Source organism: Siniperca chuatsi, linkage group LG11 (genome assembly GCF_020085105.1).
Source record: "Siniperca chuatsi isolate FFG_IHB_CAS linkage group LG11, ASM2008510v1, whole genome shotgun sequence".
Lineage (NCBI taxonomy): Eukaryota > Metazoa > Chordata > Actinopteri > Centrarchiformes > Sinipercidae > Siniperca > Siniperca chuatsi.
This window is the reverse complement of record NC_058052.1, coordinates 8752422-8776485: the sequence shown is the minus strand read 5'-3', so window position 1 is coordinate 8776485 and position 24064 is coordinate 8752422. Positions and strand designations below refer to the sequence as shown.

Sequence of the window (24064 nt, the reverse complement as noted above, 5' to 3'; positions counted from 1 at the left end):
GCACGCCAGAGATAAGGGTCTTCTTCCGCACAGTCGGGCACATGACTGAACGAGAAGCTGCCACTTTCAAAGCACCGATTGACTCTTATCAAGCGCTCTCACTTCAAACAGGCTGGCCTCCCCTTCTCGCATCAGTGTCTCTGTGGTCTGCCGCCCAGCTCAGCTGATCAAAGACCTTCCGCTTTGTTCCCTGATCTTCCCAACAAAACAGCTTGTGTCACACTGCCTTCTGACACCGCAGAACCCTGCTCAAACATGGCAGACTATTAACCCTTAAACAGGCCCTAAAAGTGTTGGAATGTAAAAAGTGTTGTAATGGAAGGATATTTCCTCCTACACAGAGAAGTCAAAATGTAATTTTGGCCTGAATATACTGTGTACTTACATAGTTATTATGATTGAAAATACACTCCTGCTTCAGAAAATATGCAGGTAATGAGTATTCAACATTTTTAAAGTTGTTTTTATGACACCACTCAGATTTAAAACTTTAATTAATGGAAAGTGGGCTTTTCACAAATAATAAAAACGCATAAACATTCATTTTCAGACTGATGGCTGTGCCTGTGCAGTGTTAAAAATTGACCATGGTGTTGAATGGTTTTCATGGACCCTGGAGGCATGAATGACTCTACCTGCAGACAGACCATGTAAACATGTTATTCAAGTTAAAGCATTGAAAATGACCAAAACTGACAGCAGTATAACGCTTTGTGTGTAACTGATGTTCTCTGCTTACACTGCTTGACATTGACTGCTAAGTGCTTTTGAAAATGGTTATCTGTTAATCTTTTTTAAATGAATAAATAAGAGGCACTGTGTAAGATGTTAACTGTTCCATAGCTGAATTTGACCAGAATAGACTTGCAGGGGTTGTTGTTAGGGTTGTTGTTCAGGTCAGATGTATGTGTTTGTCCCTCTGCTCTGCTGAGTGATTGATTTGCTGCAGAGGTATGTCTGAAAGTCAATACAAATACAGCAGTGAGCTGATGAAAACAGCCAAAAATCTAAAATAGATAGAAAACATATAGATCGAACAAGAGAAACAATTACAGAATAGACGAACAGTAAAAGACACCAGCCTAAAAACTGACCATCAATTAAAAGGCTGCTGTACAAAAACAATAACCCTCGGTAAATCATGGAATGTTTTTAGCGAATGGTGGAGAACGTCAAAAACTTGTAAGAGGGGGCAGTAGTTTAATCGTGAGGGGAAGGAGGTGATCCCCATCATCACCACCTGATGTGAGTAGGTGTGTATTGGACAGGCTGCTCCGCTTGATCCTATAATCTTACTACTCTTACTGGTGGTTCTTCCCATTTGTGCCATTTTTATATTTGACACTAAGGCTTCCAAACCAACTGATTAAGTTGGGATGGATTTTATATGTGACTTAGAGAAGAGAACAATCAGCTTCTTTCGACCCATTGACCCATTTTACATTACAATACCTGTATTACATTCAGAAGTATACAGGCTGCACTAGCTATGCAGCAGCTTGAACAGCTGACAGTAGTAGAATTAAAGAGTTGCCTGTGTTGCCTTTGAAAACTTCCAAGCATGCTGCCGGTTAATTTTTAACAAAAGCAGCTATGGTCTCCTCAAAACGTCAGTACAAGTCCCCAAATGTCATACACCGTTTTATACTGAATGCATTTGCCTCCAGACACTCGTACAGTGTCAAACACTGAATATATTTGCTACAGCCCCCTTGTGGAGGGAGGAGCCATGCTTTGTTTGAGAAGCAGTGTGAAGTCAGTTTAATGTATGAATTAAACTACAAAACGGTAGAACAAGGGTGTGTGCACTGGGATCAGTTGCACCAATTTGATGCCAAATTTTTCACTTTATATGTTTTTACACCTATATGTCCTAAAGATCACTTGATAAATGCTGCTCAAGAACACAGCTCTACTGTACAATTTCAAATAAACTGCTGTTGCTTCTGCTGGGAATGTTAAATGCATCATTTCCTGTGCACAAAAGGGCGTGAAAGACCTGCCAGACACCAAGAACATTTGTAAAAGCTTTTAGGCTAGTAGGACTGTAATTAGTAAGTCAACTAGTGAGCTTGTAGTAAGTAAGCTATCAGGCTGTACTTTAAATCAATTTACAGAATTTGGTATAATGAAGATTCATTCTGTGAAAATGTAACAGTTTATCACTTTAACAACATAATCAAAACACTAATCAATAGATAGTTGTTGGACATAATTTGAATTACCATTCTTCCTTCTGTCTTTATCACAGGCTCCAATCAGCCACCACGCTTCCTGAACTACTTCTTCTCGACCTACCTTCTCATCTATGAAGATATGCCCGTCGGTGAGTCTCTGTGGAGTGCCAGCATGTTGTATTTGATGTATCTACATTGTCTGAAGGAAGTACAGTAAAGTGGTCTTTGAGGATTGCTTTGTCAACTTGTTTACTGCACAGAAATGGTCTGTCCTCTCTAACTATTGAATATAAACTGAGAGAGAAAACAACAAGTAAAGAGAGATGTCATGAAAGACGCTGACAGTGATAGCAATTCTATGTGTGCGGTGTGGTGTGTTTGTCTGTGTGATGAGAAGGAAACTCCAGAGCCTGTTTGAGTGATTCTCTATAATATATAGCTGGCACAAAAGAAACCTGGGTTGCTTCGGATATTTCACGTCCTGGTGTTGATGTCTGGATGAAAGAGTTTGTCCAGATTTGATATCTCCATGTTATTTTAAGCTTGCTTATAAGTTGTGTCCCACTGCCGTTGGGGGCGGTTGGGGCTAACGCTATGAACACCAGACACAGTTGAGTCCGATTTCTCCTGGATCTATTATTCCCTTTCTTATTTATTTTTTGTCTTTTTTTTTATTTTTGGTTGCAGTGATTGACAGGGCAATTTTGAGATGTCTGGCTTTTCATCATCTCTGAGGATGTCACTGGCTTGGAATTCAAATCCTTTATATTGTATTGATTTTCTGGAAGTTTTTTTTTTTTTTATCACATGACCTTTACACTCTGCCAGTCTGTCAACACTCCTAGTCTGAGTCATGGAGCATTTGCTTATCCATGTCTGCACCCCCAGAGTTTCTGTATGTGAATGGTTACATGTCGCAGGCACAGACAACCTATAATTTCTTCCTTTTCCCCCTTTTTTTCTTGGGGTCATGAAAGATCTAATACGCCACCAAACCTCCCTCATCATCACTATCCCAGTCAAAATCGCCTTATTTATCATCTCCATCATTTTCATCTTAGTTCCATGTTTTGCACTGCATCCAGGAATAGTTACAATTTCCCACTGAGCCTACAGTAAATCATCATTATCATGACCCCAAACACCATTGTCCTCATAGTTTTGGCATCTTTGTCCAATGGTACTAAGCAGTTTTTGGCAGAATGCCACCTTTTCGCTCAGTCAGCTTGTGTTCTAACCAGTGAAGGGCATGGATGTGTTGGTGGGTGGCGTGGCTAATTTCCCTAACCACTCTGTCCAGGTTGCCCTCTGGCCATGAATCATTGTGTCCTCTCCTCAGGCAGCTGGGCTTCGGTCCAGCAACGCCATCCGCTGGTCCAGAGAGCTGTCAGTCATGTCCCTGGCTCGGCCTTTGATGGCTTCTTCAGTGTTGTGATTGTGAGGGCGGGCTGAGTGATTGGACAGTGACAATTTGTCAAGATTATTGTTTATTAGCTCAGCAGATGTCCTCATCTAGGAGGCCCTCCCTTCCAATTCATAAATGTGTGTGTGTGTGTGTGTGTGTGTGAAAAGGATCTTATGCTATTCTCCACTATGTCGCATCCTCTACTCACATAAGGCACACTCAAACACCCACATTTCTTCACACACAAGCTCAAGGTTACTTATCATCCAGCACACTGACTTAATAAAAGTAGCCTGGCAGCAATTTCAATGCTGACATCGCTCTAACTCCTGATTTGAATAAAGGGTAGATTGAAAATACATGTATTTTCTCATCTCAAGGTTCAATGCAAAGATTGTGCAAAGAATAAAGAAATGTTAAATTGGGCTTTCAGGGCAGAATGGAGGCAGTTTAATCATATTCAAAACTTAATACGTTCCTCTATACTTCATTAAGCCATTATCTTCCTACAAATTTGATGAACATAAATGAGCACCTGTCTGACTGAAGAACTGCATGACTTGAGTCCAGTGATCAGGTTTCCACAGCTACTCTGATTGGTCGTATTCAGTTACCATGTAGGTTGTCAGGTATAGTGTTGGTGATGATGCAGCAGCTTAGGGTTCATGTGAGCAGGTTGTGTGAGGTGACACCAAGAACCAAATGACTAACACATGCACAACAGGACCATTGATACTGTATTATAGAGATGAGCGAAGCAGACTTTCTTCAGTTAAAACTGGTCTGCATGCATGTGCACACACTCACAACACTATCTGGCCCTGTCGAGGCAGCAGATCAGTGATTTCAGCTCATGGCCACTGAGCCAGTAGCCTCAGCTCTGTAGTGCAGGCAGGAGCACATGATTATTTATCACAGGGATGAGGGAACACATCCAAACACCATGGATATTTGATCTGAGACTCCACTGGCTCCTCTCCCCCTCTCACCAGCCAGGGGTTTGGTTCAGGAACCGGCAAAAAGTATTTCAAAGCTGCTGCACAGATGTGTGCTGTAGAGGCGTGTAAGACAACGGTAGAAGGCCCTCACTCAGTGTGAACTCACACCTCTGACATATATACTGTCCTTTACCACAGTTTTCATTGCAACACCCTCAGTTTAATAGGTGGATGAGACTGAACCCAAGAGGGATCTTGTTCCCACTGGTACCAACGATGCCTGTGAAGCGTGATTAAGCTGCATTAGTGGTTTGCTGTACACTGCAGTGATAGAGCTATGCCTCTGACAATTTATTTCAATATTTACAAGAGGAATATTCCATGGTGTTTAGAACAAAATCCTCACTCTAATTCATGCTCATTCTCTGCATGTCTGTGTGTTCTCTGTGCACATGTGTGTGCATTTAGTGTGAGTATGCATGCATGTGTTTCCATTTCATGCTTTTTTTTTTGTCACATCCAGGCAGTGGGATCATTCACTCTTAGGGGGGGCAGCTAAACAGAGGAGCTGATGTTTAAATGCAGTGGCAGATAACAGTGTGTGTTGTGTCAGGAAATGGGATGTGTAATTAGACTTAGAGAACACTTTGATTAAACGCTCTCATCTCCTAATCCACTTTGCCCTGATTCGGCAGATTAAGCTCTCTGCTGAGTAATTAACTTGTGGAAAGAACACAACATTTGTTCAAAATGAGAAACTTCCTACAGTCTACTGGGATGATTTGTGCATGTCGTGTAGTTTATGCCAATTGCGCATAAGGCCTCGCTGTCTGATTACATTTTTAAAGTTTGGCTTAGGCTAACATTATTAAAACACATGTTCATTTATACGGAATAAGTTACTGTATAAATTCATTCAAATTCAATTGTTTTTACGGAGGAAGTAAGAAGCCTCAGAAGGGAGGAATAGAAACTTCTGGCAGTATTCATTACATGAGTAAGTCAAGTGAATTGAAGGTCTCTTTTTCAAACAACAATTTCAGTCATTGTGAGTCCATCCTATCCATCAGCACACTTATATCCTCTGTTCCAATACAAAGGGACTCACCCAGTACCGCAGTGGCCTCGGTTCGATTCCAACCCAGGGCCCTTTGCTGCATGTCATCCCCTCTCTCTCCCGCATTTCCTGTCTCTCTCTACAGCTGTCACTGTCCAATAAAGGCAAAAATGCCCCAAATAAAATCTTTAAAAGAAAAGGACTGTAAAAAAAACAAAATGATACTTCTTTTTTCCTCTACATCACACAGTGGACAGACATCCAAAGCAGCATACCTACCAGTTTCAGCACAAGGAGGCAGCCCAAAATGGCCCTTTTTTCTTACAGTATATTTACAGTTACAGTATCTTACAGTATACTTGATTGTATATTTTCTTTTCTCTTATAACGCCTGCAGGGAACACGGCTCCAGAAGCAGGGCTCTTCAGCAATTTTTTTGTTTTAGTCCTGTGCATCAAAGATGTAGAACTGTAGTTGTATGCACTAGTACTAAGATGCAGACAAAACAATTAAAATATCCACCTTCTGTCTGAACTTCTTCGCTCTCCTTTTCTTTTTCACTCGCTCTCCTCTGCTCCCTCACATTCTTCTACTGCCACTGTAAATACCTTGCACTTTTAATTAGCTCCGTGGCATTCCTAATTCAATAATAATTAAGGAGAAGGAAGTAGCCCCAAGGAACGACTTATTAAAGCCTTCCCCTAAACGTGTTGATAATGTCTGTGTACTCTCTCCCCAGCCAATTCCCCACTGTCAGCTGCCTAGCACACTCTACATTAACTATGGCTTGTCAACACTCCCTCCTCCGGACACTGTCTCTCTTTCTCAGCTTTCTGAGTCAGTACGTTGACTATTTTAGCTGCACTCATGCACAAAGCAGTATTCATAACTTCTGGTGTTCTGGTATGAATGCTCCTTGATCTTGATCTCGACAGAAGCTGTATCAAACATCTGAAAGCAGATTTTTATGTTATATATTATTCACAGACTTCTCAAATTTCTTAATGATGTTATGATATTAATCAACAAATTCAAAGTCATCCTTTGACTAAATATGGAACTGCATTGTGGATAAAGTATACATGGTTAATATCTTTTGGTAAAGTTTGTTTGGAAGATAAGTCAAAGTCCAAAGTTGCTTTTTAACCATCCCTTTAGGGTTGCCTTTGCTCTCTGGGATATTTAAAAATTTTGAGTGAACCTCAAAATTATATGGTTCAGGATTTCCCATGCCTTTGCTAATTTAATAATATGTGTATGTATTGTGCCATGAACTGTTAGTATTTTGACACCAGTGAAAAACACATTGGAAGTAGACATTACTGTTTTTTAAGATTAGGTAAGTGAAGTAAATGCTTTCTGGATTTGAAAATCATTACAGTGCTCAGACTAAGCATCCATCCCAGTGTCCACACTCTCTGTCTTGAGTGCGTGCACACATGCTACCAGTTCGCACGTGATGGTAGGCACTTAACCCCCATTTGATCCAGTGGTGCAGTTCAATGACCAACAGATCAGACTTGTACTGGGTTTCCAGGTGTGATTGTGTGTAACTATGTGAATGTGAACAGGCGAGAGGAACAGGCTGTTCCTGCAAAAGAACATCCATGTGCAGTAAACAAATCCTGAATAAATCAGTGTAAAAAAAAAACCTCACAATTCATCACTGTCTAGTTCACCACACCAGGGGCCTGTATTATGAAGCAAGTTCAACATACCCAGGATATCTTTCTGTTATCTGGCTTCACTAAACCTAACAAACGCAATCAAGCTAAGCGGTCACACGATGCTGGTTATTTTGCAGCATATGACCTATCGCAAACATGAAGAAGTCTACTGGCAGCAGAATGGCATATTTTACAAATGAAGAGCAAGCTATAATATTATAGAAATATAATACAGCTGGCAAAAAATCGCAGACTGTGCGAATGCGTAAATTACTAGGCTTATAATATCACTGCCCCATCATTAGGGCACGAGTAGATCTGACTATAATCACATTTATAACAATAATAATAATAATAATTAATAATAATAATGATACTTATTTATTTATTATTGTTATTTTTAAAAAGTTTATTCATTCAAAACCAGCGTTACAAAGTGCTTTACACATAAAACACCACAATAAAATACACAGTAATGTATGAATAAACAGGCATAGGAAATAAAAGAGGAATAAAACTTGAAAAACAATGGACGACTAAAAACCATAAATAAAACTCCAAGGATAAAATGTAAAGACAATGGGTGAATTAAAATAGAGCAGTGGAAGACTTAAGTGCAGCGTCAAGAATATAAGTATGATGTGTACTCTAACTAACTAATAGGTAAATAAAGTAAAATAGACCTAAAAATTCTAAGAAGGTACGACGATTTGTGTATTCCATTAAATGAATGTGTTGCTTAGATGTACCTATTCTAATGGCGTGTATGATAATTTTAACCTTATTTTTTCAGCTGCAACCCGAGCGGTGTGAAACAGACTTAGGATCTAATAAAAAATAAATAAAAAAACACACTTCAAAGCGGTAAGTAGGCTCACTTTCATATCTTATAAGTACAACAAGTACAAGGTTTTAGTGCTTCAATCAGCCTCTGTTGTAGGATGACATAAGTATACAAAAGCAGAAGGGTTGTGTCGGTCTCTGAACACTCTTGCCCCCCTAAGAGCCCCTCTTACGAGCCGCGCACCAAGCTTTTTTGATTTTAATCTTTTTTTATTCTGCGCACAGAGCTCCACAGGATCTTCTATGAATGGTGATGCCATTTTCCAAGAGAATTGATTGGTCAGTAGCCTATGTAGGCGGTGCTTTATACACGTCAATCTCTTACCATGGCGATCTACCCCGGTAAGAAGTGAACCACTTTTGTAAGACTGAAAACCCAGGGTTAAACCTGAAGTTATCTCGCTAACCCCGAATCCTGCTTCGTAGTACAAGCCCCAGTTCAATTGTTTGCAGTAATGCACCTACAGTATAAGATGGTTTACCAACCAGCATAATCAACCAACATGAAGACAATGAAGTCCACAAGTTCCTTGACATGACAGATTCAACACGAATTCACTCAAATGCTCTGACATTAGTGCCAGTCGCCCTATTGTACACACTAACAGCATTTGTAACATTCATATGCAATGTTATTTATATGGGCAGGGTCAGGAAATATACAACATTTGGTATTTTTGGAAAAGCAACAATGAACATGATTAACAACACATGATGTTGTAACAGAAAATAAAGTAAATATATGAATTTAAACTACATGGCCATTATTTTAATTAATTTTAAACAATTCATCAGAAATAATCTCTTAAAAAATCTTGGTTGATTGTTGCTCTTGTTTTCATTGTGTCAGTTTTACTTTACCAATGTAACTCTCTAAGAAAAACAAACATAAAACATTGAGGGGAGGAGGAGAATTGATGTGCTTCCAAGGGCTTAAAGCTGAAATGTCTCTATCCTTCCCTTAAATGTTTCATGTTTTCTTCATCAGGAAACATTCTAGGAACCCTTAATTTCTTTTTTGACATTTTACATACCTGAAATTACCTCATTACGCTGGCAGACTGTTTTGCAGAAGTCTAGAAGACATCCAAGAATATTTTGCATGTCCTTTGCCTCTACAGACCACATAACCTAGAGCAGAAACAGCAGCATAAAAGGAGAAATAAAGAAAGATGAGCGGTGGTCAAATGAAAGAGTAATCAAGGTATTGTCAGGAGAAGAAGAAGGGGGCAGTTCCTCTGAGAGTTCATTCAGTGTTTTTGTGATGTTGGCTGTAAGGTTGTCAAAAGTATCGATACTTTGATACTTTTGATACCACATGTTTTAAACGATACGATCTCCCTTAATTATACATTCAGTAGTATCGAAAGTACCCAAGCTATAAAGAACTCCTGTCTGCTTTTCCTAACTGGGGAAGTGCCGACCACTGTCTACTGTAGGTATTTATGCAGGGGAGCCTCACGGCAAGTGAAGCAACATTAGAGAAAAAAAGAAATAATGCTAAAAGCAATAATAATGACATAAAGAATGTGTAGGCCTACAAGGTAGGGAAAACATTTAAAGGTGGGGTATGCGATTCTGGAGAAATCCAATACCATGACAAATACCATGATATAGAGCGAACAATGACACAGCAAGTAATATATCTAATGTTAACTAGGCTGTGGGTTAGCGTATTGAGTATTGTTTTTTTTTTTTACTAGTATTGTATCAAAGTTTAAAATTCTGGTATTGTGGTATCCTGGGCTGCCTCTACACAGGACACATGCTCTAGATATTTGTTACTGTCTGACTGCGAGCAGGGCAGCGCAGAGGTCTGTTGATGCTCCCGCTTTCAGCCCTCATTTAGCCAAATTGGAAAGTGATGTGTGTGTCCTTTCTGCATCTCTGGCAACTGCCGTTGTATCTGTCACTGTTTGTGAGTTTGAGTTGGCGGATGCGGTATGTGCACGAGAGTGAGAGTGACTGTGGCTCTGTTTGTGCATGTGTCTTAGTTTTCTAAATCCTATCTACCAGCTGCAGAAGTGAAGTATTCCTCCCTGTTGAGGTTTGTACCACCTGAACTCAGCAGGAGATGAGTCACAACATGTCCGGGAGATATTCTTAATGACTGGAAGTTTTTCTCTCCACATGAAGAGTCCTCCCCTACCTCACTTTAGGAAGGGGATACACTTGATCTTCTTACTTCATGTGGCAGCTCTCTGCTGTCATTGAGCTGTTGCATTGACTCCCACAATGGCTTCACAATAATGCCAGCACTGCTATCCATGAGGGACCTCTGTTTTGGTTTAGTCAATCATCCCTTATCTTTCCCCTGTGGTGCCTTGCTCCCCCCTTCCTCCCCCAGGAAATAATGGGGTCCACGGTTCAGCGGTGTCTGCAAACACACCATCCATCATTACGCTGTGCTGCGCTATATTGTCTGCACTTACCCAGCACGTGATGTGTAAGTGTTATTATGGCCCATGCAAACATTCACAACACTCTGGCCTCTCATTGCAAAATTGCTTCTGAGTTTCCACGAATGCTAAGCATCCTGCTTATACACATAGATAATTTTAATTTCCTCACTTTTCCTGATCTTGTTTTTTTTTCTAGCTATGTGACTTTCAGTCTTGCTTTTCTGCCAGCACTGCAGAAAACGTTTTAACAAATTTGTCCTATACGCAGTCTTAAATTATATACACAAAATTACGCATGTTTCCAATGCAGCTGCACATGTTTAAAGAATTTTCTAAACAAAATAGGCAGAACAAGTCAGGTCACTCAACTGCTAACAGGAAAACGACATTACATGTTTTGTAATTGACAAACAACGAGACTAATGATTTAAGATGGTTCATTTTAGATAGTCCACAGACTTTGTTGTGAGCAAAGTTACATGAAATTGCTCACAACAAATCTGTGGATTATCATGAGTAACCGGGTCATGATTTCGGGAAAGAAACGTTCCTGTTGAGCTTTTCAAATGTAGTTTTTTGGCACTTTGAGCACCACAAGCCGAGTACTGTATAGTCCCTTTATATTAAAAAAATGCAGACCTCTCTACGGCCGATATCTCCAAAACTCAGCAACTCACACCAAAACAATCTAGATAAATAAATAGCACTACAGGTAAGTTGAAAAATATGTATTTTTGATTCTGGGGTGAACTTCCCCTTTAAGTTTCCCTTTTCACTATAGGCATATAAACGTGTGTATGGGGGATAAAATAAATGTATACTTCTGTAAACTTCTCATGAAGCATACTTGAAAGTGCTTACTATTTCTGTCCTTTGAACAGACCAATAGTTTTGGCGTTTGAAATACTCACGCTATTGAAGACCGTTAGGCCAGCTGCTGTCCTTTCTGCACCTCAGGAGCCAAAAGGTGACACCTGTGACAGAGATCAGATTTGGTATGGGTTACACAAATGGACACTTAAGTAGTGCTTGTACGCCTCTGATGTGTCACTTCTGGTGTGAATTACAGGTAAGACGAAAAAGGGCAGGGCACACACAACCCTGACCTCGCATCTTGACATTAAAAAAAAAAAACCTCTCTCAAAACCTCTCTCTCTCTCTCTCTCAAAACCTAACACGGATCAATTTACTGTTTATAGTAGTCATTTTTGGGTGGTCGTAGTCATTGTAGGTCCACCTTTAAAGCAGCACCTCAAGGTGGTGATATATCAGTGTCCAACATCTTATGTAACACTTGTTTTAAGTTTTACTGTGTTATGACCAGACAGAGAGTGAGAATACTGAGAGACAGTGGCGAAGATGTGGAAAGCGTGTTGAATAGCTGCAGGCTGTGTGTGATATTACACTGGCTTGTGAAAGTTAATTGAAATTGTCTGTGGGAATGTGGCGCGACACCAGGTTAAGCAGCGCTGCCAAGGCGCCTAGCACTGAGCTGACAGGCGTCACTGCGATGGTGGCAGTGGCTAGATTACCTGACCAGCCAAGGTGTGGGCTCTAAATATGTGTCTATAGTGTGTTGTATTTAGACCCACTATCCTGTGTCACTGGGCAAGACACTTAACCATAATTGCTCTGGTTCGCTCTGTGTGTGTGTGTGTGTGTGTGAGCGAGAGAGAGAGAGAGAGAGAGAGAGAGAGAGAGAGAAAGAGAGATCAGACATGCAGAATCATCAAAGAGAACACCACAATTCTTTTGATGGTGATTTTTTTTTTCATTAACTCAAATTATCAGCATCGTCACAGAGTTCAGTTTGTTTACACATTAGTGTGTGTTTGTGTGTGTGTATTTGCGTGTAGGACTTGTATCTGGAACGCCTCAGGTTTAAACCCAGTTTTATCCCAGTCCCAGCGAGTCAAATTATCAAATTATCAAGAGAGTGAACCCTCTACCTGAGCAGTGCTAATGCTTTGTGTATGTGTGTGTTTACACAGGGATGTATATTTTTCCCCCTCATTTGGAGAAATTAGTGATTTTTAAACACCACAGCATTTATTTACTGGAAATGTAATATGGCCGTTTTTGTATTGCTGTTTTTCCATTTTTCCCTCACATTTAATTAATTGTTTCAGGTTTTAGTATTTGTTTACTTATGTTTGCATGTGTGTGTGTGTGTGTGTGTGTGTGTGTGTGTGTGTGTGTGCACGCGTTACTCCATTCTCAAGTACTGAGAGGTGGCATTGCTGGGTGGCAGATCAGCTTCTTGCAGCTGCTTATCTGGCCCAGGTGGGTCACGGCTGATACCTGCCTGAGCCACGCAGAGCAGCTAACCTGGAAATTGATGTTTCACATCAGCGACCACCTCTCCCTGCTCCATTCCAGGAAAGCTGTACGAGTGAGGAGGGGAAATGCTTATGTTTGTCTCTGTCTGTCTGTGTATGTTTCTTGCATGTGTGTCTGTGTGAATGTATTTTTTCTGTTTCTCTGTGCCCCTTTTGAAGATTTACACGTATGCGGCAGTTGCAAATATATTGTTGCTGTTTGTATGTTACACAGGTTTCGATTCCTCAAAAGGTGTTTTTATGCATACAAAAAAATACCCCTTTCCCAGTTACAGAGAAGATGTAAGAAATTAGAAAAAAATGTGAGAAAATGAAATGTCATGGAAAACTCCTAATGGTCTTTGAAAATCAGAAGGTTACAGTTCTCAAAGACCACTAGAGATGATTTCAGAGCTAAAAAAAAACTCTTACTGGGGCGTGCATAATGTTCTGAATATTACTTGGAAAATGATTTCCTACTGAGAGAAAGAACCTGTGTTTAGAGCACTTTAATCACCATATTTCGCACAGCCCCATTGTTGCCAGCCATTGTCGCTCTACACGCAACCCATTTTCTGATTTTTATAAGACTACTGGCCAGACTAGCTGAATAAGTTCTTGTTTTCCTTTGCATTAGCAAGTGATGGGATGCAACTTGTGGCAGTAACACTACAGTGTTTCTAAATTCTAGTATTCTAGTCTTACTTTCCACAAAGCCTGATCAGGTCCAGAACAGCAAATTTGCTAAACCCTTTGAATTATGCTGGGTCAGCCTATATTAGACGCCTGCAGTGTCATTTCAACGTTGGTGGCCTGAGGTTGGTGTGCATTCTATGAAGAAAGGTTATATCGTCCTTGTCTTGAAAGCTGACATTTGTTCTCATAAAGGCCAGCGTGCCTCTGCCAGATAGGATTAATTGACAAGTGGGGTGCCTGCACTCTGTGTCCCCCATTTACAGACCAGTCTCTGGCTCAAATCTTCTTGCTTTTGTTTACTGGAGTCTGGATCCCTCCTCCTCCTGGTGGAGAATGATCTCACTCACTTATTTACTCTCTCTCACTCTGGTTACTGCTCTGGGTATGTCGCCATGCACTGTGAGGTGATGTAGCTATAGCCTTTTCACCACAGATACATATGTTGTCAATTTGGTGTTTGCACTTACTGTCTTTTGATACCTAAGTATGTGTCAGTCTTCTAAATCTGTGCATCTTAGCTGTACGCACAGTGATAGCCGTGAAGGCATGTGTGTTGTGTGTACATTCATATGTGTTTATGTGTGTGGTTTTGCACACTAGTGGGATTGAGAGAGTGTGGTGTAATTGAACCCCTCTCTTTTATCTCACAGCCGAGAAGGTGTTTGACATTTAACAGGCCTCCTTAGAAGCACGGGTCTTTCTCTCTTTTTTTTTTTTAAGGAATAAGGCAGGCTTCTCTGTCGTCTCTGCCTCACTCACTCTCTCTGCCTAGCACACATTCTTGTTCTTTGTCTCTTTCTCTCTCCTATTTGTTTCTCTCTGCGGTAGTTTGTCTCCAGTGAGAAGTTCCAGTTGCTAACAAATCCAGGGCTTTTCTGCCGTCAGCCATTGTGCGTGTGAGATACTGCAGTTTTTCTAGCTGTTCATTTTCCACTGATTCCTGCATTCACACCCACCCAAACTCACACACTTAACATACAAAATACCTAGTTGCTTGTACTATACCTAGGCTGTTCATTTCTAACCCAAACCTGTCATGGTTCTTTCGCAATAGTGATGAGAGTGCAGCATGTCTGCTGAAGGAGCTGCTTTTTGGTGGGAGGAGAGAGAGAATTTGTGCAAGACAGTGCAAAAGTGGGTGAAAGAGGGAGGGAGAGATGAGTCTAAAACTGATCAACCAGAGCAGCTGTCATTGCCCAGCTCCCCTACTCACTTACTACTCCCCTATTTTTTATGCTCCCCCCCTTCACTCTGTCCCTTCTCCAGATTGACCAAGGAGGTCAATTGCCAATTTGCCAGTGCCAATGTCTTTGTCAGGAAACAATATTAATTTTGGCTAATTAGGACCTGAATCTAATGAGCGCTACAGATAATGAGTTCATTTATAATCCATAAAACAAGTGTGGCATGTTACGGGATGAAAAAAGGTGTAATGGCGGCAGCCGGACATCAGATTTAGGCAGCAGCATAGCAAACAATCTGGGCACACGCACACACCATCCTCTCTCTCTCTCTCTCTCTCTCTCTCTCTCTCTCTCTCTCTCTCTCTCTCTCTCTCTCTCTCTCTCTCTCTCTCTCTCTCTCTCTCTCTCTCTCTCTCTCTCTCTCTCTCTCTCTCTCTCTCTCTCTCTCTCTCTCTCTCTCTCTCTCACACACACACTTTAGACTCTGGCATGTCTGCATTGCAGTTCTCTCCTGTTCAGCTTGAGTACATTTTCAGCTGAGCTTTTCGGACACCATCCTACCCCCGTTCTTCTTCGTGCATCTTTGTCTGTCCTTTCTTTCTTTCTTTCTTTCTTTCTCTCTCTCTTTCTTTCTCCCCCCCCGCCGCCATCCGTCTGTCTCATGGAAAACAGTGCATCACCTCTGATAACGTCAGAGGAAAGAGACAAGTAGTGAGAATGCAAAAGAAAGGGAAGGAGATGGGATAAGGAATGGGAAGAGGGAGAAATGAAAGAAACAAGGTAGAAAAGGTAGGAGGAAGGGGTGAAGTGAATATAGCAGGAAAAAAGGGTGAAGGAGAGCGGGACAGAAGGATGGATGCAAGGAAAGAAGCAGGATAAATGGATGGGGAGCTGGCAGAAACTGTGGATGTGGAAGTGATGCACACATGGAGAGATGGGAATAGATATTGGCAGAGAGGGAGATGAGGGTGAGAGGGGCTTCACAGCAGATGGACATAAGAGAGCGAGAGAGAGATGAGGAAGATAGAGATGCACTAGTGACTCTACCCATATAGACAAAGTCCAGCTGGCCTTGGCCTGGCCTGGCCAGTCAGTCAGCTATACTGAGCTGATCTGGACCAGACCAGGATCAGACATGCTAGTGTGGCATCTGGAGCACAGTGCAATTTTACAACTGTTATGCCCTATAAACTGGTGAGAAAACACTATTACAGATATATTCCAGTGGAGATCACCAAGCATGCATGCCACCACTGAGTTATCTATAAAAAGGGAACAGGGAATAAAATAGCAGCAATGGCTTGATGCTAGTCTACATCCACTTGTCAGTGGCAAGTGGATCTTGCTGTTGATCTTTGCTTCTCACTTGGCCAAGGTGCCAAGTCAGTTTTAATGCTAACTCTGAATAACATTTGAGGAAAATTTAACAAGGTATCATGACTAAACATTTTGCCACAGAAATGAGATTGTACCAACCATGTGGTGTTGTATGAGCCGTTCGTGTGCCGGTTTGAAGCTGCAACATCTGCTGCTTGAGAGCTGGCTGCTGCAACAACAGGGTTTTCCCTGTCAATTCAAATAAATCAAAGCCGGTCAGTGTTTTGTTTTTTGTTTCGTTTTTCCGCTTGCCTGAAAAGCAGAGTTGAAAAAACGAACCTGAACACAAGCATCACAGGAACAAAGCGCTGCTGAAGAACAATGAGAGTGAGAGATTTAAAAAATGACTTCTTTTCTCTCTTTTTTTTACTTTTTAACCATGCTGATAATGCAAATTCAGCCTATAGCTGCTTTTAACGATAATAACTATATAGGAAGGCCTGATCTTGCCATTGCTATTGTGGCCATTTTTGCTGCAGAACTAGTGCCTAGGCAAGGTAGTACACTTCATGCTACTTCTTGTGTTTGTTAAATTCAGTCCACCCTATCACCAGTTGATATTGACTGAAGTGGACACTTGATCATATTTGCACTGTTTTCAATATTACCAGAGAAAACAACCATGTCTTATCTCAACAAATATAAAAAGTCTCCATCAAGCAACTTTTCATCAAACTAGAAGAAAGAAGGCTTTCTGAAAAAATTTAACCCAAATATCCCAAAACCCAGAGAGAGAGAGAGTTCAGAGTTTAGTGAACTTTCAGTAATGAGTTTATCTGACTTGAAATATTGTGACTTGAAATATTGAACGAGTAATAAGTTCTGAAATAGTTATTGTAGCAGACTTACTAAAGGTTATGTTAAGTTAATTATTCTCCCCGCCTCCTAATTATTAGTTGACTTCATAAAATTCTAGTATTTTAAGTTTTTCAGCTCATTAGCATATGGTGACAAGCCCTACTACTACTGCTGGCATTAGGCATGTAGTGCTAAGAACCCAGAAAAGGTCACATAGAATGTAAACCTTTCTCACAGTGGACATTTTGCCTTGTCAAACACAGTTGGAACTAATAACATCAATAACGACTGCATTAAATGTACATGTGCCAGTACAGACACACCTGAACAGAGCCATCAGAGTGGTTTTGGAAGACCAGAGATTTCACTTGGCAGACACAACTCTAACATTTCCATAATTTTTCTTCTTTTGCATTGATGTTTTATAATTATTCAAATGCTACATATTAATTTCTTTGTTCTCTTATTTTCAGTGTACAGACTAGTCTGTACTTTGTTTTTATAGGTATATTAAAATGTAGAAGCAATGAAAAGGGCCCACTAGCTATAATCCTTGTCTAATAAATGTAACTGTTGTGTCCTCTGTCTGGTATTCAGTGAGGGTGACAAATATTTTCTGATTGGGAGCTGTAGTATTATCATTGAAAATGAAATTGTACTGTACATACAGCCTACTCAGTGCTTGAGTAGTGTGGCTAACATTGAATTTATTTTTGATGTAAACCTACTGGTAGCTGACAAGAGGTTGGTCTGAAACAATGCTAGCCAATAAATTGTACTAAAATTGGTGATCGTAATAACAAACCTGATGAACAATTAAATAGAAGATAAATCTGAAGGTATAGTCACATTAAATTGCACCTGTGGCTTGCAGATACATCCCTACCCTTTTCTTCATTATGGAGTCTTTATCCGAAAGAGGGAAACCAGTGCTGATTCTCCGAGCTTTCACGTATTTGTTATAGCTATATTTGTCAAGGAAAGGAGCCCTTGTTTTCTGAGGCAATACTCCACACTCTCCCTTCCAATGACAGCCAGGGCTGGAGGTCAACTCTGAGTTGCCAAAACCTCATTCTTGAACCCAGCTCCTGCCATTCCCCAACATCCCCATCTACATCCTCAGGGCTGACAGAACAACATCAGCCCTATATTTCAGTAACACCGGCCAAATGATGTAAACGGGAGAGAAAAGGGGAAAGGCCAAAAAGGAGAGGCTTTTGTTTCAGTGTTAGTGTGTGTGTGTGTGTGTGTGTGACTTTGCAATGAAGGTGGCATGTTCCATTACCCGACCATGATTTAGCTCACTCTCAGATAATAGTCTACCCTGGTGAGGTCAGCAGAGGGCCAGTGTAGGAGAGATGGACTGTTGGGAGGGTGAAAGAGAGATAAATAACAGAATAAGAATGGGATTAAAAACTGAGGTGAGCAGCAAAACTGGATGAAAAGAGCAAGACGGAAAAAAGAATTGGGCAGGCGTTACGAAGTGCCAGTGTTGATGGACATTTTGGCATGCTGGCAGGAGTGGTGCGGTTTGGGGTGGATGCGAGTGTGTTTGGGGCGGGCATTTGCTTTTGTGACAACGACAGGCCAGACTGGCTCAGCCGTCACTCCAGAAGCCTCAGTAGCACACAGCCACCTGTCCACTCTTATCAGCGCTGCCTGTGTCCCTCTGTCTGGCCTCCACAAGCAGGACTGAGCGTGACGAGAGGATGACAAAAACGAAAGAGGGAGAGTTGGGGAACAGCAAGACTGTGATGGGATGGAATAGAAAATAGCAAGAGCAAAGCGCTTTCCTGTGTGATCGGAGAGTGAACGGAGCTGCGTGTGAATTTGCAGTGACAGGTCTGCCTCTCCTCACCAATGCGTGGGATGACTGTCCACTAATGTCCTTCGCTGTCCTCCGACTTTTGCAATGTGATTTGTTAGTCACAGCCTTGTCACTCAGTGTTTTCATCATTTCACCATTTGGGTGTATTAGACAGCCAATCCTGGACGTCCAATCATACGCCTCGTCCTCCTCAGTTCACTTTCGGCTGAGCTCAATCACTCTCATTGTATGCAGGGCAAATGAATCATTCATATCTGGACAGCAGAGTCAACTTCAAATATATTCTGATGTACTGATGTATTTCACGCAGTGCAAAACTATCATTTATTCTGCAATATTTGCACAACTGCCCAATAGTCTTACTTTATGTGAATTGTTTTACTTTGCCTTTAAAATATACCTTTACTTAAGGTATTCATAGTATAGTTTCTGATGACGTACATCATTGTAGAAATCCCTCAATGCCTCCGTTCTGCAAGCTTAGGAGAACAAAACAAAACAGACTGAAATCTTTGCTTTGTTCTTTTTTTTCCACAAGGTTAAAGCACAGTGAGGTTTTTAAGCTGCAGATACATAAACCATTTACTATGAGCAATTGCCTAGTTTTTATTGAAGACAGCCATACACACATACAGTACATATATTTTCCTATACTCGCACTCTCACTCACATTAACAAAAGCTCACTGTACAAAAGATGTGCTTGTCCCAAGATGCTTTAACTTAACATTTATACCTTGATCTTCAGGAAATGTTTGTGTATGCTCATGTGATTACATCTACATACAAGTGTGTGTGTCTATGTTTGCCTGCATGTATCAGTGTTTTTCACACCTTATAAATGTATGTATGTTTCTGAGTATATATAGTCTGTTCACTTAAAAGCTGTGTATACGCACACATTTAGGATGTGTGCTCTGGGTGGTGTGTATTTCTCTCAGGAATGGCTAAAGGAAAAGCAGAGGGTGTTCTCGTCCCATCCGTAACAGATTTAGTCATAAATCTGTTGGATTAATACACAGCCTCCCAAGGACTCTCGTGGTGTGTGTTGTTGAAACACAGGAGTCACTTAAAGCCGGACTCCAGGCACTATTTGTCTTCGGCTCTCTTCCCCATCACGGTTATTGATGTCACAAACACACACATGCGCTGGCACACACACACACACACACACACACACACACAAAGGAGAGAAGGCCGGTGAAAAATAGAGGGTAAATGAGAGGAAAATGAGATAAAATTTGGTAAATGTCTTGTTTCAAAAGGAGTTATTCAAATGTAAGGATTTTGTGATAAATTAGCTTTTTCCAAAAGACCGATATAACCTCCTTCTAAGAACTCCAGTTGTAATTCAAACCCATTATTTAATAAGTAAATTGTACTCATTTGCAGCAGTTGTATCAGTTTGAGAATGTGTTGCATTTGTTTCTTCATGGCACAAGGGCTTGCAAACATAATCAGTGAGTTTTTTCTTTCTTTCGATCTTTTTTTATTGCTAGCTGTCTAATTGACCTCCCTGGGGAAATGGCTTTACTGTCACTCTCCATGGCTGTCTTCATCCTACAGGGAAATAAGCTATCTGCATGCATCCTCTTTTCTGCTATTAAAGATGCCCCCTGAACACATACACCTCTCTTTGTATGGAAATAAAGGTCCAAGCACTCAGTTTCTGGCCACCGCACTATTGTCATTCCAGGTAGATCTGCTTAGTTTATTTCCACATCCAACTGGCTTCCCAGAAGGAGCCTAAATCTGTAGACATTAACACAGCACACAGCACCTTGGGCAGAGAAAGCGGTGATGAGTTCATTTCAACTCATTTCCATCTTATTTCTGAAGAAAAAGAAGAGAGTTTAATTTATCAAGTGTTTGACTGGAGGTGAAGGTGCAAGTTAATGCATGTGCCCCCAAGAGGTCTTTTAAAAGGATGAGCCCGAAACAGTGACTTAAATACCCTGATGGAATCTGACTTGTAAATTACCCTCAAGGTGCTTCATATGAGCCAGATTGACTGAAACAGTTGGGGGCATGCAGCATATAGTTCCACTCTTCAGTCATTAACACCCACCTTGTGTCTTAACAGTTAAATGCAGTGCTCGCATTTTGGTGATTGCTGTAATGACCACAGTTAACAGCTATATTCCTGTTTCTCATTTTAACTAAAGTAAAATGGTATTTCTGCATGAGTGTGCCTCATTCTCTACCAGTTCATGACAGTATAGATCTTTCAGTGCAGGGATTCAAACAGAGGTTGACACGCACTCACTTTCTGTAATAGTGGTGTGCAAGAAACAGGCCCATTTCATTATAATGGCACATCGTCAATTAGCAGGACATGGTTTTGCGTGCTCCCTCTTTAGCACTCTCCCTGTTACCCCAGACCTGATGGATCTGATGCTGAAAAGTATGCAACATTGTAGCTTAGAGTCACAATCTCATAATCACAACTCATCTATGTGACAGATGTGAATGCTTTCCATTACTGCTTCGCTCCACAGAGTATACTGTTCAATATCTCTTCACATGGTGATCCATAAAGTCACAAATGCTGCACTATAAAGTAGGGAACAAAACACAGACTGAGTTTACTGAGTGAGCTCATGCTGCCAGTTAGCTGAAGACAGTATTTGCCTGCGTGAATTTTTGATGGGAATGATTGATGTGAGGCAGCGTGGCTTCAACTTGGTGTTGCTGATGTGTTTGAAGGCTCTCTTTGTCAGTGGATAGACGGTGTGGTAACATGAGTGGCATCACACTGACTCATCCGCCTACTGATTGTATGACTTCAACCCTGAGGCTCACTGGCCCTGCCTCAAGACAGATCATCAAGTATTTATACAAAGCAGGTAGATCAAGATCCTCTCTGCTCTGTCCACCACAGTCTGTCATCTCCATTTGATCTTGAGGCGGTTTCATCTTTTCTTTTGTTTTCCGCTGCTTTGGTAGATAGCCTACTGAACATATACCCATTAAGCCTCTGTGAAGCATAAAATTCAAAGCTATAATTCACAACATGCCTGAAATTGCAGTCCTGACAGTGCCTGTCCCACTGAATCAGCGCTCAGATGAACGAGAGGTCTAGAGATGTCACCAACATAATAAACAGGGCTTTGGCCTATAGCCCCTTTTCTTTCTCAAGCCTGAGGCCCCAGGGCAGGGCCGAGCCTAGTCCCCGTCTAACACGCGCAACTCCTATTGATCTAGCAGGGATTGATGTCCTCCAGTGGCTGATTTAGAGCCCCCACTGGCCCCCTTGCCTTTCCTAAAAGGTTGGGCTGAGTAAAATATGGGGCTGCTGTTGTGTATAAGTTAGCAAGTCTTCCCACTTTTCTTCTTCTCCTCCTCCTCCACACTTTCAGTCTCCCGCCTCTCCAGGCTTTGTCATTTTGTATGTTTTATGGCAATGTGTTTTTCAGCCCTACCACAGTGAAGCAACGATGCTTTGTCTTAATGCAGAAGTCCTACTCTAACTTTGGGAGTTTTCTAACTTTAAGATCACATTTATTAGAGCTACATAAATACATCAGTTGCAAAATGTACTCATGCATTGTTTTACATGCATTCAATTCATTCATTCACCAGCACAACTTGAGTCTGGGGTTTTAAGAGGCTTAATAAAACTGTGCATGTATTCTGGTATCCTACTTACCACAGAGCGAGTCTTGTAGGCTTTCCCTCACAGGAGGACACACACATCTCTAATTCTACCAGGTCAGTATGTTAGGCAAGTGTTCTGGTTCGGTCCCCAGACGTCTTTGTTGCATTCAGCTCTGCTTTGGTTGTTCTGGTTTGACCTTACTGTCTGAATACAGAAGGAAAATTGTGTTTTCAGTATTTGAGTTTGCGGAGAGAGTACGAGGTTCAGGGGACAATGGGAGAGAGAAAGGTGAGGTAGAGAGATGATTCCTCCAGCCCATCGCTCTTGTCATGGGAGCAGTGTTGTAGAGGAGGAGGGGAGGGGCAATGTTAATGTGCACTGTATCATTCATAACAGTAATACTGGCATCACTTGCTGCTAAATAGCATCATTTGTCAGGAAAAGGGCTTGGTGCTACAGTGTTACAGATAAGCACTAGAAGGATACCTACACTACACACACACACACACACTTTATAGTATACTTCTGAGGGATGTTTGTGATTACAGCAATGCTCTAACCAAACCTTGATCCTGAACACTTTGTGCCCTCTCCTTTATTCTAATCCTAAATCTTCCCTTAACCTATAACCTTAATTCTAACCCTTAAACTAAAATGTACCTCAACCAAACCTAATCCTAACTTCCATTGTAAAATTCAATTAAGCCATAACCCCAAATAAATCCCAGTAAGAGGCAACAAAATGTTAGATTTTCCTCAGCTCTTCATAATTGCATAATTAATCTGAGAATCTAACCCATATGCTTTATGGGTTGGTCTTAGTTTGCCTCTTTTTTTCCAGAGTAGGAGTTAATCTTCCACAAGACTGTGGCTCTCATACATAGTCTTAGTCTCAAATGATTTGTTATCATTCATTTGTTATCCTTGTGTATGTCTGCCCACATGGAGCAGACAATTCATCCACAGTCAAGAGAAAAAAAAATCTGTTATTATTGATGACTATGAGGTAAAATGCTTAATTTGCACTGTCTTCAACCAAATTATAACTCATATTGAAAGCAGCTGAATTTGCATAAATCTCATTAGACGCAATGAGAGGGGTTCATAAATCGTTATATTAATTAGTCATTTTTGCCACCCTTTCATAGGAAAATGGGGTGTATTAATAAAACGAGAGGGGTTTGTGATTGTGAAGCCTAATTGGTTGTTGTGTTAAGCATTTTGGTGCACAAGTGACAGGCTTGATTTAGTTTGGCTTCACCTCTATTGTCTGACCGAGTACCTGCAGGGAGGGAGAGAGGACGTGTGCGTGTGTGTGCGTGCACACATGTGCGTGTGCTCATTGCATGTGTGTATGATCTGTTTATTTAGACTCCCATCCATGCACTCGTATTCCAAAAGGTGGAGCTGAAGCCTATCCCATCATGCATTGCATGAGGTCGGCATCGCAGGGCAAACCAAAGACAAACATTTTGTTGTTACTGACGTTTGGGTTCATAGAGAGAATTAATGGAACAAGAGAGAATTGAGGGTATGACAGAGTTTCCTTGGAGCAAGTGAAGGTATTTAGTTGTAAGTTTTTTGAACCCACCTCTACAGGACTTCAGTTCAGCACCATGGACAACATGTGATCCCTACTGGCGGCGCCTGTTTTCTCTTTTTTGGAAATCTGTGAATAATGTAAAGCTAACTGCAAGAACATCTGGTTCTGTCTGATTCCACTACAATGGCTCAGGGTTTGGGGAAGAATGCAGGTCACTTGAAGGTCCTCAGAACT

At 41.1% G+C, this 24064-nt stretch overlaps 1 protein-coding gene and 1 long non-coding RNA gene across 6 annotated transcripts in view; one reads left to right on the top strand and one right to left on the bottom strand.

Annotated features, from left to right (window-relative positions):
* The window catches only part of cdh23 (cadherin-related 23), a 165983-nt gene that overhangs the window by 13939 nt on the left and 127980 nt on the right, over nt 1-24064 (top strand). For all 4 annotated transcript variants that reach the window (XM_044215509.1, XM_044215508.1, XM_044215512.1 and 1 more), the window contains exon 3: nt 2252-2326. In XM_044215509.1, coding sequence (XP_044071444.1) covers nt 2252-2326 — 75 coding nt within the window. The remainder of the gene's footprint in view (nt 1-2251; nt 2327-24064) is intronic.
* The window catches only part of LOC122884966, a 36259-nt gene continuing 22533 nt past the window's right edge, over nt 10339-24064 (bottom strand). The window contains exons 2-4 of one of the 2 annotated variants that reach the window (XR_006380017.1): nt 22339-22491; nt 11401-11463; nt 10339-10464 (exon numbers count right to left, since the gene is read on the bottom strand). This is a non-coding gene — a long non-coding RNA (uncharacterized LOC122884966). Of the gene's footprint in view, nt 10465-11400; nt 11464-19567; nt 19839-22338; nt 22492-24064 lie in introns of those variants that run through there. The other variant, XR_006380015.1, reaches the window with a different exon arrangement.